Source organism: Alternaria arborescens (assembly GCF_004154835.1).
Source record: "Alternaria arborescens strain FERA 675 chromosome Unknown contig_9, whole genome shotgun sequence".
Taxonomy (NCBI): Eukaryota; Fungi; Ascomycota; class Dothideomycetes; order Pleosporales; family Pleosporaceae; genus Alternaria; species Alternaria arborescens.
This window is the reverse complement of record NW_021167864.1, coordinates 701,040-720,810: the sequence shown is the minus strand read 5'-3', so window position 1 is coordinate 720,810 and position 19,771 is coordinate 701,040. Positions and strand designations below refer to the sequence as shown.

Here is a 19,771-nt window from a genome sequence, read left to right as displayed (position 1 = left end):
GACTCTGCAGATGAGAGCGGCAAATCCTAGCCACTAGACCATATCGGATTTTGATGGAAAGAATGGATCTAAAGCTATTATTATACCAAGAAACAAAGAAGGACTGGCATGATAACGAAATACGATCTGGGCATTGAAAATTTTCTATGAAAATATGGGTATGAAAGAATCAGAAAACCAAATGGCCGAAGCCTCGCTACTAGTACTGCGCATCTAGCTCCACATATCCAATCAGTGGAACCAATATCTACTTGTTCAAGACGTCGCCCAACGATACCCCAACGTCCACGGACAACTTGAGTCCAAAGCTATCAATCTTGAATATGTTAATGGTGTCCACGAAAGTGCTGTTGTTGTCCACATTGCTCGCCAAGTCTACCCCGTCGCGCGTGATCATTTCTGTGCTACCCACAGTATTTACATTGTAGAGACTGATGTCATACGTGTTGCGGTCCCCTTCGATCGACAGGATGCGCGACTGGCACACCGCACCTGCGCCAACCTGCGAGCAGTCTGTCGAGTAGTTGTCGAAGAAAGAGTACAGTCCCACTCCGTATCCGAGGATGTTATTGCTGCGGAGAATACGTAGACCCCAGCCTGAAGCTGTGTTTGGCGATGTTGAGTTTGTTCCGTTCGAAGGCGTAGCCGTGAAGACTGGGTCGGACAAGGCTGGAACGGTTGAGAAGGGAATGAGAGCATCAGGGTTGGGCTGATAGTAGGCAGTTTCGGTTTGAATCTGACCCATGAAGACGTTTCGTGTGTCGACGAACTGGTACTCGTAGAGAACGTGGTGCTCGACTGCTGTGCCGTATCTACCTGAGTGTTAGTTACTGCTAACTAAACAACGACGATTTCCAAACTTACAACCATAAAGTTCCCTGAAGACTCTCAATCAGCAGACCGCGGCCGGCATAGATAGTGATCTGAGTGTTGTTGTTACGCGCATCATCGAGATCGTGGTCAGCAGTCCAGAGCCAGTTGTTCTCCATATACAGCCCTGAACTGTACTTGGTGACGTGCATCGACATGTAAGCTGCAATGCATTCTTCGACCAAATTTTCGGAAGTGGTGACGAGATCGGGTGTCTTCTCGCATTGCTCGGTTTGCAGGTCTGATCCTGCGAATCCTCCAATACGAGTGTGCACATCCCAAAGGCCAGCAGGTTCGCCAGTAGGGGAATAAAGGTTGTATTCAATCAGAACAGCGCCGGCTTGTTGACCTTTTGTGCTGACAAAGAGGTCAGAAAGTTCGACTCGACCTTGTTCTCCTGGCTGAGCAATTTGCACGACTGGCTTAGGAAGGGACATGTCGTTGAAGAAGGGACCGGAGGAAAGGATGACAGAAGCGAGGGCTTCTCCGACGATAGTGGAACCTGGTGGGACGTAGATCGTCGAGGTGACTAGATAGAAACCGGCGTCAAGGAAAAGAATCTTGCCTTCAGCCTTGGCTTTCACGATTGCAGCGTTGAGGGCATCAGTGTCGTCGGTTCGGCCATCTCCAGTAACGCCAAGGCTACGAGCGCTAAGGAATTGTGATAGAGGAACCTCGCCATACTGAGGCTTCGAGCGCTCGTAGTATTTGCCTTCCGCGTCCAACAACTCTGCTGGTCGCTTAGTGGAAGCGATAGCGCCTCGTGCTTCGACCGGACCGTTCGGAAGGTATCGATGTCCGTCAGCCCAAGCGTCAATGACCGAAGTACCAGGAGATCCTGCCAGATAGGTTCCATTTGGACCAAGTACAGCAGTACCGACATTATCGAGTTTGACATTCTCCAAGTACAAGGCTGCGGCACCAGCAGGCTCAGAGTTGGCAGTCCTAGAGGTAACGATACCAATCGGGGTATTGTTGATCTCACTGTCAAAGAAGGTAATAGATCCCACGTTAACCGCGGCAGGGCCACCGGCAGACATGTTCAGTCCAACCCGGCAGTTGTTAATAGAGACAGACTTGTACGTCCATCCCCAATCCCAGAGCTGCTCAATGGCAGTGTTGACATTGTTGAACGTGAGGTTTCGAGTAGTGAACTGTTGGTTGCCGACACTGAACCCTTTGTTTCCTCCGTTGAAAACAAGGTCGGTCATAAAACCGCCAGATCCTTCCTCAACGAAGAGTCCCTGGTGCAGTGTTCCGTTGTCGGCGTTCATGTTAAACACTACATTCTGGATGCTTGTAGTTTGTGCAGTTGGCCAATGAATTCCAGTAGCTGAAAAGTTAGCTGGGAGGTGTGTCATGTCAAGGATAAGGTTGCGAATCTGGCGGAAGAATGTATTTGTAGGTCCAAAGCCAGTTCGACCAGGTCGGGTTCCAGTGCCTAGGTATGGAGAGCCATCGATTAATCCTAGACCGCCTGTGGAAGAAAAATTGGCTGCAGCCTTCATCGTAGGAAGACAATTTGGGTTTCCGATGATCTTGCAGGAGTTAGTCAAAGTAACTCATACGGAGAGGCTTATCGTTTCGAGTTATGCCTGATACGTAACGTCTTTGCGAGAGGTATACACGTCATGTCACATCCACTTGCTAACGAGTGATGGGATGGTGTATGTCTCTAGAACACGTTTGTGTATCTAGCTATTCGGACTCTGCGGGCTGCATACCTGAGTGTAGTAATAGTCGATGAGACTGCTCGAGATCAAGTAAGTCCCGCCAGGAAAGTATACAATGGCAGGCTCATTAGTAGAGCTCTCGCAGGACGACGGGGCACATCTGCTTCCCTCTGTAATCGCTTTCTGAATGGCGGCAGTATCATCGGTGATTCCGTCGCCGACAGCGCCATAAGACTTGACATTCCTGAACACTGTGTAATTGTTTGGGTTCGGATTGAAGCTAGCAACGCCCTGGTGCTTTATGTCCTCTAGCCAGTATGGGGCGCACGACGAATCTTGATTTGCAGATTGACGAGGCTGAGCATGTGGGTGAGCGTGGCGGCTCGCAAAGCGTAAGTTGGATGATTCGTGGACATAACCGTTGGTGGAACGAGCGGACAGCGCGAGTGCGCAAGTGGAATACAACCCTAACACGAGGGAAGTTGTAGGAACCAACATCTTAGTCAAATAAGAAAACAGCAAGAATAACGAGCGACAGGAAGGTAGACAGAGTAAGTCGACAAACGACTAGCCTTACGGTACACCACATATTAATATATCAAGGCGAGAGCTGACTCCCTGTAATGGCTGTCATAGGGCCGATCGACAGTGAACTACGCGGCGGCGATCAGTCATGCCTACTTGCTTGGCTGATTGGACACGCAAGCCGTGCTGCAGTGTGGTGCACTTCAGCTCGGACTTGGACCGCGGTGCATGTGGCGTACATGTTGACGGCATACTTATGGGGGCTGAAACACTTGGTTTAACGGTTCGCGAAGCCTCATTACAGGGCCAGCCAGCCCTATGTTAACTCTGGTAGTGAAAGCATAGGCTGTCCAGGCGCCTTGGAGCCATCGCTTTATGTAGTGTGACTATGCACAAGAGCTGATGATGTTACCACGCGCTGCAGATGACATGCATGCAAGTGGACTTTTCAATTGTCTCCTGTGTCAGCCCCACTACGAACTCAATACCACCTCATCCCCAAATATTGAGATGCGGATCGACTGTCTCAACACGTGCTTGCAGCTTGCTCCGCGGCAGTGTGGCGCCACGACGCTATGACAACCATGAATATGGTTCCGTGCCCTATGTAGGTTCGAGACAGGGGTACTTGTTTAGTGATCTGTGAAATGAGATGGTCTTGGGCTAGGTATCCAAGGGGTGGCATACTGTACAAAGGCACGTTAAGTCGAGTAAGCTTGGCTTGCTAGTTAGAATGATGCATCTGCTTCAAATCACCGAGACACTCTTAGGGCCGAAAAGTTCGAGACGGAGTGAGAGATGCGCAAGTCACTCCGATTCCACCAGGTGTCTCTGATAGACAATAAGAACGGCATGTCCGGATGTTGGAAAGATGCCCGGGTTCTGTCGGGCAGACTGCGTAAATGAGGGTATCAGCGTCGTGCAACGATATAGAAAAAAAAGATAGGAAGAAATTGCTCCTTTCATGCTGACGGAGGAGAGGGACGCATAACAAACAATCTGGGAAGGCACGCGCGGGCACGTGACCGATCTCATCGGAAACATCGCAGCCCAAACTCCGACAATCCAAACTTTTGCGTATCGAAGTGCAGTGTGAACGTCATCTTTGAGAAACCCATCTTGCACACCACTACAACCCTTCTTGCGATTCACCGCACAGATCATACAAGACATAACGAAAATGTTTGGAGGTTGGTTCTAACAATTATGACGGAAGAGTCACAGATAATGATACTAACGTGCATGACAGCACCACCCCAACCATCCAAGCAGGAGCTTGCTGCGGCCGAAGCACAGACTATGACCGATATCAAGTGGACAGCAGCCAGCGCTGTTGTGCTTTATTTCTGTAAGAGCAACCAGAGACTGGGCAGTATACAGATGGAAGACTAACAGGTTGCCTGTAGCACCTCATCTCGTCGAATACGTCTCGAAGCTCTTCTGAGCAACGACCCTTCCTGCGACCATGAACTTTTCCACGACACCTTGACGCTGGACGTAAACAAGTATAGACTTGGAGACACCCAGCGATATACCAGCAAATTTCTGTATAACATGTGCGCAGGGGATGCGCTTGTAACTATACTGGTCTATACTGTAGGCTCTACATATTGAACGGACACAAATACCCTTACCGTATACATGTTATCGACACATATTTCTTGAGAATCGGCGGGAAATCACGGAAGACCAACTGGCATATGCATGATGATATCAAAACACAAAATACTGAGTGGCCAAGAGAGGTGAACTTGGTGCTTTCAGTCAGCTAGAAAGGACTGCTATGTGAATAAAAGAATCGATCACCAATGCTCCAGCGCACACTATGATGAAGATGAGATATTATGCAACGCTTAATTGTACGCCTTCTATGCATCCGTCCGCTGCTTGGTATCTCACGACGCCCAACTTTTCGAAATATAACCTCCAGATCGCCTATGAATCGTACATGCCGAACACGCCACCGTATTATGCTCTTATCGCTTTGTCGGCCTTGATTGCTGCGCCGTCTCCCATTCATCGTACTCGTCTCTAGTGTCGTCGACCCACTTCTTGAGGTGCTCGAGTTGTCGGTCATAGTCTTTGAGTAGCTACAGTACATTGTTAGTGTATGCAAGGCGTCATGAAGCTGGCTTCTTACCTTCTCTAGTGCCTTTTGGTCTTCATCAGTAAGGAGTTCACCGTTTTGTTGCTGCTCGATCGTTTTGCCCAGCTTTTCGGTCTCCTCCTGAAGGATACGCGCCCGCTCGCGCACACCAGACATACGCGCCCAGATCTCTTCTTGTCGCCCGCCAAGTACGGGATCAAACGTCTGCTTCTCCAACTCGATGAGCTTCTTCTTCAGGTCCTCCTCTGGCTGATCCATGACGTATCCTCGGTTGCGCAGGATCTGGACCTTGGTTGCAAGGGCTAGTGTTCGTTGTGTGAAAACGATGTGCTTCCGCTTTGCTTCAGTGATACGCGAAGCTACAGTCAGCTCGTGCGCGTCTTTGAGAAGTGACAGACTGTTGTTAATCTCGTGCAGTCTGGTCCGGAGCGCGGTGACGGCAGCTGCTTGTTGCTTGATGCGTTCTCCAACCTGTTCAAAGCCGCGGGCAAGCACAGGGATGGCACCTGGGCTTGGCTTCTTTGACAAAGCCTCCTCCCATTTCCGTTCGTCTTCGCCTTGCGAGGGCCCGTAGAAGGGCGCTTCTTCGGGCTTGACCGAGTTATAGAAGTAGTATTGGAAGACGCATTCAGGGTTCTCGGGGTCCCACTTGTTGTTGAGAATCCGTATCTGCTCGATGACCGACTTCTCTCCTAATAGGTGTTAGCATAGCTTCAGCAAATGAGTTGAAAGGTTCATACTGTGACCGGTCATGTAGGCAGAGCCAGCAAAGGGTTGTGCAGAAGACTGGCGCAGCTGCGGAAGCCCTTCGCGCTGTTGCTGAACGCTTTGCGCCTGTACGTTGTTGAGAACAGGTGCTGGCTGCAACGAGGCGCCGAATAGGCTGTTGCCCATGTTTGGCTGTTGCTGTTGCCCCTGTTGTTGTTGTTGCTGCTGCTGCTGCTGCTGCTGCTGCTGGGGTTGGCCGAACAGACTGGAGCCCGCGTTTTGTTGTTGCTGTTGCTGCTGAGGCTGTCCAAAGAGACTCGAGCCTGCATTTTGCTGCTGTTGCTGTTGCTGCGGTTGGCCAAACAAGCTCGATCCGGAGTTCTGCTGCTGTGGTTGTGTTGATCCAAACAAGCTATTGTTGTTGTTGTTACTGTTGTTATTCTGGGGGGCGGTCGATGACCCGAAGAGGCCGCCAGACTGTGTCGCGTTTGACTGCTGTGGCTGTTGCTGCTGCGATTGACCAAACAGACCACCAGCTGGCGCTGTAGTGCTTCCAAAAAGAGTACCCGTCTTCTTCTCCCCACCAGCCGTGTTTCCAAAGCTGAACGACATGTTGTATAAAGCCTGGGGTATGCGCGTATCCTCTTAGGCAGATTTGATGGTGTTGTAAACGAGTGGTGCTGTCTGAAGTCGCGAATGGAAGAACTTCAGATGTTTGTTTTCGGTCGCGCGTGGGTGCGCGAAGAGGAAACCGCGGAGACGTTGGCGCAGGGATAATTCTCAAGCAAGCTCAGTCCGCGCGCATTCTGATTGCCGAGAGACCCCAAATCCGTGCAAGAGGTGTAGTGGAGGTGCAGGTTAAATGGTGGGAGCGTGTTGTCTCTCACTCACAAAGGACAGGCACAAGCTGCGGCCGATCGCATCCCTGCCAGTTTTAGTGAACCGCCAAGACCGAGTTCCGCGACGACCTCACGAGCATCATCTTCAATTCATAAGCAGATAGCCCGCCATTGGCACCTCACCCTCAAGATGTCGTCGCGCCAGCCCAGGTAAACTCTCTCTTCTCGTCCCATAGTTAGCTTCAAGCGCTTAATAATTTGCAGGTTCAACCAGCAAGCCCTCATCGACACCACCCCTCTACCCGACGACATCCCCAAGGTCAAAGAGCTCGGAGCCAGTTCTGCGCCCCTCCTAAGTGCCTCGTTCTTCATTGGCGCGCGATGCAAGGCCTACAACGATGATTACATGATGTGCAAGACCGAGGCCAACGGCCGGGGAGAGTTCGACTGTATGAAGGAGGGCCGTAAGGTCACCAGGTGTGCGGCTAGCGTGTACGTACCAGCAGAAGGCTCCCTTCTAGACCTTGGTTGTTGACACATATGGCAGTATCAAGGACATCAATGAGAACTGCCTGGCAGAGTTCCGCACCCACTGGCAATGCCTAGAGAACCACAACCAGCAACTCTGGAACTGCCGGTCAGAAGAGCGCAAGCTGAACAAGTGTGTGTTCGAAAAGCTGGTATGCTGGAATATTACTTTCGCTCACGTCCTTCACTAACACGGTTTCAGAAATTGGAGAAGACGATACCAGATGCGCCCAAGGGTGAGACCCCAGTCCACCTGCGCACACGCAACATCTTTGCGACTCATTAAGCTTTGTACATATTTGCCGCCGGAAAGGACACCAAGGATAAATGAACGACATCACCTGAAATGTGTGACTATGACAAAACACTGCATGACTGTTTGTATTGTGACAGCAGCCCATTCTTTCCTACTGTATTCCATTATGTCACTTGGCGCATCTTCCGACCATGCTACGAAGAAACGCGCCTTTCTCTTTCTGGGATCCATCATTCCAAGTCTAAATGTCTACATTCGTTCTATTGTATGTGTGGCTCACTAGATTTTATGCGAATACCTCGGGGTACTTTCTGGCGTAAGTGAATTCGAGTGGTTCACCATTTACCATCATCACAACGCTTCAATCCTCACTGTCACCTGCTATTGTTCGACGATCCAGCTATTATTTTTAGGTTCTCGTTATCTCCGTCATCATACCTTCAACATCCTTGTAGCACGTTTCTTGAGTATCTACTACTCTGGTTGTCGATCTGGTTCTATTACGCGTGTCATCGGATCAGTCATGTCCAACCCCTTCTGCGATAACTATGTAGACGACGCCTCTACTCCGCCCACCTCGCCAATCTCCGATGGCATATCTGAGCCTATCGATTGGAATAGCCGTAACTTGGTGTATCTTCTCAGCGTCTTGAGACCCGAAGAGGTTGCAGCCGATATACTCGTCTTCAATCCTCCACTTGAGGCTCTAGAGGACCTTACATACCCCTTCCATCTGCAGATCCACAAGAAGGCTGTTTCCACTCGCATCGACAGTCATCCCTATTTTAGGGACACTCACATCTGCACCAGGCGTTCTCAACCATGCACGTTGGTCGCTGAATCAAACCGCGAGTGCATGAGCCCAGAACTCGCTCGTCGCTCCCTCGCCCACGATCTGCTCTCCAATACCGAGCTTGTCGACGCTACCATCGCCAGACACAACGCACTTTGGGTCATTCATAACAGCGATGTGTCTACATTGGAGTCTATACTACGCGCCATGTGCGAGATGATCACTATTGCCGATGACGAGTGGCAGGGTCGCCTCGATCAGCTGTGCGGCATGGCCGCTGGAGACTACACTGGCCAATGTGTCGATGGAGACTGTTCCGCAGAGACACGTTTGGAGTACCATCTTTTGATGACAGGCAGGATTGCTTTGGAGGATTGGATTCGGTGTGTCGGTGCTTGCTTGGGCATGGACTCTGAGAAAGAAAGGGCAGCGCACGCAGAGATTTACGACGAGGCAGGCAGCTTCCTTGGTAGGGCATTCTATCAGATGGTAGGTTAGGTATGGGGGTTGTGGGAACTTTCGAGGTCATGTTTAGGATGGATGAAAGCGAGCGTAGGTGAGGATGAAGCCTCCAGACATACACACCGCCAACACGTCTTTACCATTCGAGCACTTTCAATACAGTTATCTACTGGGTATCTCTATCATACAATCATAATCATTACCACATCTAATCCTAAGCCCTCCTGCTGCTGCCTCCACCACCTCTCGCAGCACCCAAAAACCTATCTCTCAAGCTGCCCCTATTGGCCGCAGCATTCCCCGCCGGCGAACTCCGCAGAAAAGAGCTACCTTCAAGAAATGAACTACTCCCGTCCATACCAAAGCTACTCCTTCCATTTCCCAGATCGACCCCGAGACTGACCCTTCCAACCGCAGGATGTCCACCCCCGAACAACATACCACCAGGCAGCCCCGAGCTTCTGCGACTCGAATTACGACGTCCACTTGAACGGCGCCTTGTTGAGCGCCTCGAACGCACGGAGCTGAGTCCAGGTGGAAGAGCGCTGGTATCCAGATCGCTGTCATCTTCGAGTTCAGAATCCGTGTGTTCGTAGCTCCCAGCTTCAGGAACATCGTCATCGAGATCGCGTTCGTCTTGCAACACGCCTGCCATTTCCGCCTCTTCCATCTCCAGCATATGAGACACTTCTGCTTCGAGCATGCTGCCTTCTATGAAGCTATCCTCATTGAACGGTACAGTGCTTTCTTCTTGGACGTCGCCACTGACTTCACTTCCCTCCTCTTCCTCCTCTGATTCTTCGTCACTCGATACTTCAGATGCACTGGGTGTGCTTTGTGCCTCAGGAACTTCATCGTCAAGATCCCGTTCTACTTCTCCTTCTCCGGCATCTTCTTCCATTTCTCCTCTTTCCCTTTGCTCCTCGTTTGCAGCATCCTGCTGTGCGGCTGCTAGGTCCATCATTACTTGCTCTCTACGCTGCATCATCTCTTGCTCCTCCTTCTCTAGCCTTTCGTCGTCAATCGCTTGCAGTGTTTTGGTGACACCAGGCGGACGCAGCCAACCCGCGCCGAATCTGCGGACATTGAGTTTGCGCTGCGCGATTGTGTTTTCGTCGGCAGTCAGGCTGGATAGGAGATGGTTCTGGTGGCGACGTGGGCCGTGGTGCGAAGTTGGCCGCCGGCTGTTGTGGCCATGAGATGTGTCTGGTGGAGAGTGCGAGTGGGTGTCCTCAAAGGCGGCATGGGTGGTGTGGTGGGAAGGCCAGAGGCTGGCATCCTTGGAATATCGTCAACTCAATTCTAGTGTTGCTTAGATCTGAAGCTTTGGATGTTCGCATCTTCAGTTGAAGCAGTCAAGACATGTGTAAAAGTACTTACTGGGCGCGGCGCGATCATGGGTAACGAAAACATCTTGAAGCTTGGATATCCCTTAACAGCACGCTGCAGGACGGAAAGAAGAAATCGCCAAAGTACAATGGCGCGGGTTGTGCGCGTCGAGACGCGTCGTTTGGTGTTTCCTTCGTGCTTGCTGTAAGCTGATGGCCCCACCTCGGTTCGTCCTAATGCAGGAAGGTGCCCAAGTCGCCGCCAGCAGGGCTCCACGTACGCTCTCCATACTGCCTTCCACCCTATTCTATACATCTACCTTGTCCCGTAGACTATTCAGAGAGCTAGATCCTTTTGTCAGCTGTACCTCTATCATGGGCAACCACAATTCTACTCGATCAGCATCGCATCTTCCTTTCAGGACCGAAATTATGTCTTCAGGGTCTTGAGATTCATGCCATCTAGACTTTCGAAGTCATACCAATTTTCCAAGCCTTCATTTTAGAATGACCTAGCTGGAACCTAGACGTTATGGTCAGGAGGAAATTTTAGTTTTCAAATACCTTTTGGACAAAAGACGATGGCGGAGTGGCACATGTTTTCTGGCCTTGATTGCTATGAGCATCTACTTACGATTCCAGAAGGTCGTACGTACGTACTCCCGTGTAGACAAATGAATAGATACTGTGGTATTTTATATGCATGGGCTGCTTTTTCACCTGGTTACTTAAGAGATCCATGAATCTGCAAGGATATTATGTTGTCTGTTCTTGTTTACATCACATGCTCGCAGTATCCAATGCCTGGGTTGCTTAAAGACTGACTGTGTAAAAACGTACAACTATTTTCTGGATAGACCATGACGCTATCAGAGCAACATGAAAATCACAATGATCTTGGTGATTTCTGAAAGTCATGAATCACCCTTACGTTTCTAAATTAAGAAGTTGAGAACTGGAAGCCATGTAAGTTAGAACTGGTAATACCACTCCTAAAGACATTACAGTATTTTTAAGAATTTGAGATCCAGACACGATCAAGCCAACTTTCCTATTTCTCGCTTTTTGCTCTGTTCAACAAGAAAGAGAGAGAGAGACAAGACAGACGCTGGACTCCATATTGGTCGATTCAAGATCCATATGCAAACATCGATGGACTCGGTCGAAAACTCACCATGACAGACTCAATCACCAAGACCGTAACACATTCATGAAAGCCGCATAGACTTGAAGAATTCGTTGTATCGGCCCGAACAGGGACAGCGGGTACCATACCCGGTATCAAGAAGATTCAAGGAATACATGAAACCTACTGTGTACGACGTTGATCCACAAGAGAGCCCCAGAACCTCCGGAAGCCATTATAAGCGCGCTGAAAGATTTGACCTATTAATCATGTTTCGTCCGTGGGGGTGGATTCATGATCAAGCGTCGGGCTTGTTGTCGGCCGCAAAAAGCGATAGTAAGCGCTTCGTAGCAATGAATACTACTACAACGAGGAAATCCCTTGCGAATGCAGTTTACAAATTGGGCAGCAATATGTCGAAAACGGCTGTCATATCATCGTTCAATCGGCCCTGCATGGAGTCATGTTCAGCCTCCGCGGACACTAATCGTGATGTGTACATGTACCTGTACATCCTTCCAGATCGAAGGAGAACGGCGCATCTCCACCTTACTATTCCCGCTGTTACATTCGAACGTCGTCAGCCTTTGCTGCGCTTGGAATTAATCGTCCTTCGTCTACGGCACCACTTCGGGTGCATCCATGGATCTCTTCCACTTTTGCTCCGGCTTGTCGGTCACCTCCGCCTCCGACATCGCGAATCGCGGATCCAACGATTCGCAAGGACGTGACACGCGCCGGTACGAGGCTGGTAGTGGGCAGGTACAGACGCGATGTAGACGTAGCCTATCTTAAAAAAGCATCTCATCACCATAATCTCCGCGTCCGTCAAAAAGACTATTTTGATATGGCATGGCTAACGATGCGACATCTGTGCGATCCGTCTGCCGTGCTGGGGGATCCCCCATTGAGCAGTCCCGGAGGCGCGCCCGCCGCACGAGAACGGTTGCTTGGCTGCTAAAGCTTAATGCTTACTTTGGCGCTAGCATCGCGCATTTTAGCCGCTTCGCCGCCCACGGACGGGTCGAGATTCTAGGCGTGCAGCCCATGGCTTGAGAGGATGCGGCATGAGCAAGCGAAAGCAAACAGGCTGAGATGTGTGGCAGTGACGATCGAGAAGCCGCGTCGGAACGAAACACGGTGAAGAGATTTCGGATAGCGGGTAGCGGGTAGCGGGAATAATGCCTAACTGCGGTTCAGGCATGCAATCGAGGAAGGGAATGTTGATCCTTCGTGCAGCATTTCACAGAGAAGGCGTTCTCTAAGCTGCAATAACAGAACGTATCCCAAAGCATAGCTATGGTAAGAAAAATGGGTTGCTCTAGTTGCATCTTGCTACGACTAAGGAGAGGCTGGCAATACCGTAACCCACAAGGCGTCCGTATGGATTGGTTGCTGCTAAGAACATATTGCCGTAGTGCAAAAGGCACGACACAGGAAAGAGTTGGAAGTGGAGACCAGCCTATTCATGTGCTATGTCGAGAGGTCCTGTCCTTGGAAAACGAAGCTCCGCTTACAACCTGGACGCGCACTGCACCAACACGCGCGCTAGCAGTGTCCAGCGCCGAGAACTTTGCTACGGAAACGTAAGAGGCGCCATTTTAGGGTTGCAATATCACCTGAGTGGCTGGCTGCGCGTCCGCGATAACGGTATCATGGGAATGCTGCAGATTGTCAGCAACAGCGACAGGGTGCAGTTCGTTCGCGTGTGGGAAGAGAGGGGTAAGGATCCTATGTACTGAGGACTTCCCATGGGGCTGCTTTATACCAGAGCCACTTATCTGCCCGTTTCCAGGACCGTTGAGTTCGTGTCGTGCCGCTGAGCCCACAATCACACCACCTGGATACTCAATGTAGAAAAGGCGTCCATCTTAATGCAGAATGGTAGGCTACTATGGACCTGGTCCGTGACGTTGTGGGCAGGGGAAGGCGACGAAATTGGGTACGCAGATATTGCCAAAGCCTTGGACATGCATTGTGTTGCACCTGAGGGGTTTTGTGTGGCTCGAAAGGTGGTGTTCTGGCAAGCAGGCTCATTCGTGCGTTTGGTAAGCGAAACGATTGCGAATACAATGCATACATAACGGTTTCTCTTCGTTGGAGCATTAATGTCCGGCTGGTTGAGTTTAGCTTCAACTCATCGCAGTGTTGGACAGATGGTATCTTGACCAGTGGCTCTGCAGTCTCACCATGTCACGCATGACGTATCGAAATCTTGGGAGGGTTTTTCTCCTAGTATGTATATTGAGGCTCGTGCTTTCTCAAGTGTAGCCATAATGTGCTGTAGAAGTATTCGAGGCGTTTTACGTATTTCAAGCATAACATTGGTTCTAGAGAATATCTTCACAGTCAAATCAGTCTCGCTATTGAGTGTCATACCTTAGATAATACGAACGTCTTCATATATAACAAAGATCTCATCGTACATGTATGTGTCCTACATATGAGGGGCATATGTGGTACATTGGTGTAGCTTGTCAATCGTGGCGAGACTGTCTTGCGTCGAGTTGTTCACCGATGTCGTTGAACAATTCCACGCCCCACAACATGTACGAATGGCCACAGTCTTCGAGTTTGGTAAGCCTGACGACAACTATCTTGTCCAAAGCTATCTTACACTTGGATATACCCAGGCTCAGTAAAATCAGAGTGTCGGATGCAAGAAAGTTCTAAAACCTGAAGCCTTCCTATATGAAGACCCTCGGTATGTACAACGAATTACGGATAGCCTTCCAGAGCATCAGCGGGCCGTCGCCACTGATACTACCGATTCCTTCCGGACAGGTGCAAGCCGCTGCTGCTGTGCTACACCTGACCCTCTTAGAGTTGTTTAGAGATGTCAAGCGGCTGATGTTGTGGCACGGTAGTAGCACACTTGTGGCATAGTTGACTGTACGTGTAATGCATGCGGGTGTATACGGAATATCTTACACTCTGGGAACGTGGTAGTTGCATGTCCCTACCCAATGCCGGTGGGGTCTGCATACTAATTGTGTTACTGCAAAACGTACCATGGTCGACTTGATATGTAAAGTATGGTACGGGAACGCTATCTTATCAAACAACTATCTACCCGCAGGCCGCGACAGCAGACGTTGGTTGGGACTATGCTAGGCACGGTGTGCTTGATAGGGTGTGGGGGTTTCTCTAATGTCCATACCGCAGGATCGCCCGCAGGGGAAGATTATTCCTATATGTGGTCTGGTGCCAGTTGTCCTGGTAGTATAATACCTTTTGCTATAGCACGGCGCAACACAGGGACTCTGTACGTGCAGAATTTTAGAAAAAGTTTGCATGTCAACCACATCTGAAGCAGAGGTCAATCCTCTCGACTTACAGGAAGCACCGGATGTGAGACCGTGCTTGTATTCGAAGCACCGTAGAACAAAAGTTGATAGTTGTCAGCTTGGGCGACTGTTAGGAAGATCTGCTTCTGCTCCTAGGTTGACTTGGCGCGTGTGTCGGACCTCTGCCAGCGAGTACCATGCCGACAGAGAGCCAATGACCAAATATCCGCAAAGCCACGCGGAAGCCCGCCCGAGCAAAAAGCATCATTAAGTAGCAAAGATTCGTGTCAGTCTACCAGACTGTAGGTGAGTTTGCGACGTAGCAGCCTGCGCGTTTCGTAATATCGTACTCTTTTTTGGGCATGTTACAGACACATTCGGGGTTAAATCCGTATTGCTTAAGCATCAATTTGTGTCATGGAGTGGGATATGGCAGCTCGAGTAGTTGCATTCCGAGAAACCCAGCGGTGTGCGTCCATCGCCACTGGAAGCGGGGGCTAAGGACTAAAATCCTGGGGTTTAACAGGGCGGATGACGGCAGCCTAGCAACAGCTCAGATATGGATACGTGTTGCGGCAGACTGCGTCCGAAAACCAGAACGAAATTTGTGTCTGAACGCAGAGTTTACAAGTCGACAGGCATGGACAGAAGCTGCAGCTGGACGTGCGCGACGAGGAACCCTGGAGAGCCTGAGTGGTCGATCAGCCCTGGAAACTCTCTGTCAGGTAGGCGGTCGATGGCACCATTCGAGGCGTCTGGAAAGACGCCCAGGTGGCAGAAAGACTTGGCTCGGTCTGTCGGATGAGACTCCGCGAGAAGCCAAGTCCCAGACTGGCGTGGATCTGAGGCGTGCATGGTGGACAGGCCTCGACGCAATGGTGCAGTATGATTCGCATGGTCTGGCTGCAAGGCGTCGGACACGATGCAATGTTTTGATTGAGCACAAACGGCGCAGTTACACGGCAAGCCGACTCCAGCCGCCTGTCAGAAGGCAGCGCACCCAGACGAGTAAGGCGGTATCAGCGTGTTGCAGGGTGATGAAGAATCTGCAGCTAACGGGTCGTGCACTCGACGGCGCAGAGGTTCAGGTACATCTCCCGTGGTGGACCGCATGAGTTTCGCAATGGTAGAATAGACAATTCACTACCCTTGGATAGTGGAGTTTGAAAAATTGAGGCATAATGGGTAGCGCCGAGTCCAGTGCTCTGGGGCGTCGGACAGCTGTGGATCAGCCTGGGTAGCCGGGCGGGCGACGACGCTGCCACTTGCAGACAGTCATGGAATCGATGTACCTCTACAAAGGCGCCCGCTCCGTTTCTTGGTGGTGTCGTTCGCATGGGCAGGGATCATTCGACGTTGGTTAGTAGTAGCCTTAGACTGCGGCGAACCTCAGTGGGGTGTTGCTAAGAGAAATACCGCCCTCTATTCACTCGTCCCCATAACCCACCTTCTCCCTCCTCCGCACCCCGCTCGCCTGCCTCACTACTCCCCTCACCACCTTCCATCTCACCCACCCCCATTCGCCCTCTGCAGCAGTCTTGGTCTCATCGTCCTCCGCTGCCCCTGACGCGTCTCCCCGCCCGCCGACACCTCCGGTGCGCAACTTGGCTCGCGCGCTGTCTCATTGGACAATAGCCGGTCGTGCTCATCACTTACGCAGCGCTGACCTGCACCCTTGGTTTTGCGAGCAGACCCCTCATCAGCAGTGGCCACGACCGATTACACGCCCACACTATTCCCATTGCTAGCTTTATAGTCCCAGACTGTCGCTTCCTTTGACCCACGGGTTATCTCTGTCCTCGCATCTCCTGCACACTGCCCACTCTCGTTTAACATCTTGATCGACCGCGGGACCCTCTTCCGGCCCACAATTCCTTACCCAGACGTCTGTCTGCCCACCATGGACACGATGCAGAACTACAACACCTTTGTCAATCCCCAGGACCTCGAGAACCATGGCGACTTCCCAGACTCGTTCTGGCAGATGCGCATTGACCCAAACACCTTCTCGCCCTCGTACGATGCTGTTGGCATGCTACATGGCACAAGCGAGCGCTCCAGCAGGAAACAGGACTCGGCACTTGACCTAACCTCTTTCTCAACCCAAGGCTACCCATGCATCAAGGCCGAGGACGAGTTCAGCAGTTTTGTAAACACTGCCCAGTCTACACCCACATCCAACACACCCTCACCACACGACAACTTCATCTTTAGCAACGCAAACTCCCCAGGCGAGTACAACCGGGACCAGAGCCAGACCAGTTCCCCCGAGACTTGCAATGATTCCCTTACCAACGACAGCTGGCCTGCGATCCACATCCCGCAGGCCGTCGAGCAAGCCAAAGTCTTCATTGCGCTCGACAAGAACAAGAACCGGGCCGAAACTCAAATCAAGACTACCGTGACAATGGACCCGCTCGCTCCGCACTTCCAGTGGATTCGCTTTCCTCGCCAAAACCTTGCCAAACCAAAGCAGATGGCCAGCACTGAAGAGGTTGAAGCTAATGAGAAGAACAACTGCACTGCCCGTTTGCAGCTTACTCTCGTTCTGGCGACTGCCGTGGAAAAGCCCGAAGGACTGGACCGTGCCTTCCGTCGTGCTCGAGGCGAGGAAGCGACTCCAAGGCGCCCACGTGGCGTGGCCATCACAGACATCGCCAAAGATGACCGGTGTCACCCCCAAAATGGTGGTGCAGTCATCATCTGTGAGGGTTGCAAAGAGCGCGAAGCCAAGAGGTTTAACCGCAAAAAGAAGCGCGAGGCAGATGATGAAAAAGAGTGGTCCAACTACGAGGACGACCGCATCATCATGATTAACGAGAAGGAGTTCAAGAGGTGGCAGGACAACGAAAATCCTGATTACTCTTTGAATGCCAAAAAGGTTGAGTTCGTCATGCGCATAACATGCTACTGCAGGCATCAAGAAGACAAATCACCCGTTGGTTACAGGGTCATATTCACCTTCAAGGACGCCAACGAAAACGTTCTCGCACAGGAGATCTCCGAGATTGTACAAATCACAGACGACCACAAGAACAAGGAAAGTCCCTCAGAAGCCCTGAGCTCCTTGACCATTCCCACTGGGCCACATGACTCGATGCCGCTTCAGTACACTGTTCCCATGTCCGAATACTCCCCGACTGTCTGCAGCAGTCAGTACTCATTACCCACGACGCCTATTGTCCCACAAGCTCCTGGACTGCCGCACTCGCAGAGCATGTTTTTCCCACGCGAGGCACAGTACCCCCGGATGATGAATCCCACTCCTGCGACTCAGGCTTCCAACCAGGCTGGTATGGGCTTCTATGGTGCTGCAATGCCTGCACCTGCGCCTACACAACAATATGCCACTCACCAGCGCGGTCAAAGCTACTTTTCACCAACAATGCTCAGTCCCACAGGAGACCAGATGTCGGCTCAGGCTGGTTACGCCCTTCACCGCCCTCATTCTTTGGATAGCTTCCCGCAAGCGTACAACTTTCAATTCTCAACACAACAGTCGTACCCACAGATGTACTCGTCACAGCCGCCATCACGTGCCACCTCTCGGCCAGCATCGCCAACATGGGACCAAGGAAGGGGCGCGAAGAAGATGCGCGCTCAGCCTGGGTTTATGTTGTATGAGGACTTTGAGGAATGAGATCTTGACGATACGAAAGCACGAATTATGAATACAAATACGGCGCCATGTACAGCGGGCATTTGAGTGGCGTTTTTGGAGTTCTTCACTTTGATGTTTGATGATGATCTGGGTGGATGGTTTTCTGACATGAAACAATTCTAGCTTCGGCCACTTTGGTTTCTGGGAAAAGCGTTTGTTCCACATGAAATCTCATCTGTACTTTTCTTCGCTGTCAGATGTCGTTCTTATGGGCGGATCCGCCATAGACTTTGTTCGGTTACTATAACTTTAATTACTAGACCAGATCCTGTATCAATTCTCCTTACTACTAGTTCCCTCACGGGGACTGGTAGATTCAATGAGTCATTTTACTATCAGCGTACAAATCGTGCAGGCCTCAGTGTGTGATCTTTAGCAGGACAGGGCTTAGAAGGCGCTATGGGTTGCACCACCCTAGACCATGATATTTGTCCTGGCTTGGCTAATTCCAGCTCACAACACATCTGCAGGATATTCATCAATGCCACCCCATTGCATGAACAATGCATACCTAGTACATTTTCGGTGAGACGTGTGATTACGAAGAACAGCGAAAATTGATTGAGAATCTTAATTCGCAGCATTCGCAGTGCTCGCTTGGTTGCAAGAGCCGGAGTTTGCATATTGACTTCACCTCATCCGATGCAACAGCACTACGAACATTATGGAATCGAACGGGACCAATGGATACAGACAGGCAGAATACGACAACATGAAGACCGAAAACAAAATTACTGAGAAAGATTACTCCTTCACACCCTTATCGCCAACAAGCAACAGTAGTCAACTCCCACAGCAAAGGCCTATCGCGCGCTCGCATCACCTTCCCTCAATTCGCCCGGCTCGCTACAACAAAGCGTGTTCGATGCCGGAATGCTGGTATACAGCGGCCGAGCTACGGAAGTTAATATGTGGTAGATTGGATGGTGTGGGATGCGCACCACATACATCGATAAGAAGCAGCTGGCAAGCTAAGTAGCATGTGTCCTCAGGGTTCACAACGCGAACGTCGCAGGTACCCGAGCATGACCGTATATTGAGCTCCTTTGATTTTTGGCCATCAATATGAACAAGGCATAGCATGACCTGAGCCTACCCCTTTCTATTCGACACTCGGACGGATGGATGTCTAAACAACCTTTCTTCGGGACGGGGGCGTTTATGCAAGTCAGGATCATGGCGCTCTCATAATGAATAGTGCAGAATCTCATCGAAAGGCAGATCATTATCTCATTGTTGTACCAAAAAACTATATGTTGTGTCACCAACACGCATTCATTCAATTCATCCGAATCCTTCCCAGAATAGCCGACCAAGTCAAAAACTGAAAACAAAAGTAAGAACCCCAAACACCATTTCGAACCCCCAAGATACAGAAATAAGGAGAGATATTAAAAATAGAAAGGCTTCGCAGCACATGCTGGGGGCGAATGGGAGCCAAATAGTCCAGACAGAGTTGAGGTGAGCTTTCGAAACACCAGGACCGGACTGTATCAATAGCAAATGTTATTGCCCTCGGCTCTTGACGGAATTTTGAGCACCGGGATGCACGATCGGAAGAGCTGCAACGGCCCGAAGCCGCGCTTGCTTGCGTATAAGCTGGGTCTG

At 50.8% G+C, this 19,771-nt stretch overlaps 7 protein-coding genes across 7 annotated transcripts; 4 read left to right on the top strand and 3 right to left on the bottom strand.

Annotated features, from left to right (window-relative positions):
• Window positions 1-247: 247 nt before the first annotated feature.
• On the bottom strand, window positions 248-3,041 carry AA0111_g4925 (Glucan 1,3-beta-glucosidase; the record flags this gene model as incomplete). Its single annotated transcript, XM_028650980.1, has 3 exons — window positions 248-812; window positions 865-2,408; window positions 2,595-3,041. 3 exons carry the CDS (start codon window positions 3,039-3,041, stop codon window positions 248-250), a joined length of 2,556 nt encoding a protein of 851 aa, XP_028507641.1.
• Window positions 3,042-4,248: 1,207 nt separating this feature from the next.
• On the top strand, window positions 4,249-4,512 carry AA0111_g4924 (hypothetical protein; the record flags this gene model as incomplete). The annotated part of the gene is made up of 3 exons (XM_028650979.1): window positions 4,249-4,258; window positions 4,318-4,416; window positions 4,475-4,512. 3 exons carry the CDS (start codon window positions 4,249-4,251, stop codon window positions 4,510-4,512), a joined length of 147 nt encoding a protein of 48 aa, XP_028507642.1.
• Window positions 4,513-5,044: 532 nt separating this feature from the next.
• AA0111_g4923 (hypothetical protein) lies at window positions 5,045-6,495 on the bottom strand (the record flags this gene model as incomplete). Its single annotated transcript, XM_028650978.1, has 3 exons — window positions 5,045-5,158; window positions 5,209-5,867; window positions 5,916-6,495. The coding sequence occupies 3 exons, from the start codon at window positions 6,493-6,495 to the stop codon at window positions 5,045-5,047; spliced, it is 1,353 nt and encodes a 450-aa protein (XP_028507640.1).
• Window positions 6,496-6,912: 417 nt separating this feature from the next.
• Window positions 6,913-7,536, top strand: AA0111_g4922 (hypothetical protein; the record flags this gene model as incomplete). The annotated part of the gene is made up of 4 exons (XM_028650977.1): window positions 6,913-6,932; window positions 6,987-7,214; window positions 7,270-7,402; window positions 7,453-7,536. The coding sequence occupies 4 exons, from the start codon at window positions 6,913-6,915 to the stop codon at window positions 7,534-7,536; spliced, it is 465 nt and encodes a 154-aa protein (XP_028507463.1).
• Window positions 7,537-8,029: 493 nt separating this feature from the next.
• AA0111_g4921 (hypothetical protein) lies at window positions 8,030-8,797 on the top strand (the record flags this gene model as incomplete). Its single annotated transcript, XM_028650976.1, has 1 exon — window positions 8,030-8,797. The coding sequence occupies one exon, from the start codon at window positions 8,030-8,032 to the stop codon at window positions 8,795-8,797; it is 768 nt and encodes a 255-aa protein (XP_028507638.1).
• A 178-nt stretch (window positions 8,798-8,975) lies between these two features.
• On the bottom strand, window positions 8,976-10,174 carry AA0111_g4920 (hypothetical protein; the record flags this gene model as incomplete). Its single annotated transcript, XM_028650975.1, has 2 exons — window positions 8,976-10,040; window positions 10,142-10,174. The coding sequence occupies 2 exons, from the start codon at window positions 10,172-10,174 to the stop codon at window positions 8,976-8,978; spliced, it is 1,098 nt and encodes a 365-aa protein (XP_028507639.1).
• A 6,228-nt stretch (window positions 10,175-16,402) lies between these two features.
• AA0111_g4919 (hypothetical protein) lies at window positions 16,403-18,142 on the top strand (the record flags this gene model as incomplete). Its single annotated transcript, XM_028650973.1, has 1 exon — window positions 16,403-18,142. One exon carries the CDS (start codon window positions 16,403-16,405, stop codon window positions 18,140-18,142), a length of 1,740 nt encoding a protein of 579 aa, XP_028507595.1.
• Between the last annotated feature and the right edge of the window lie 1,629 nt (window positions 18,143-19,771).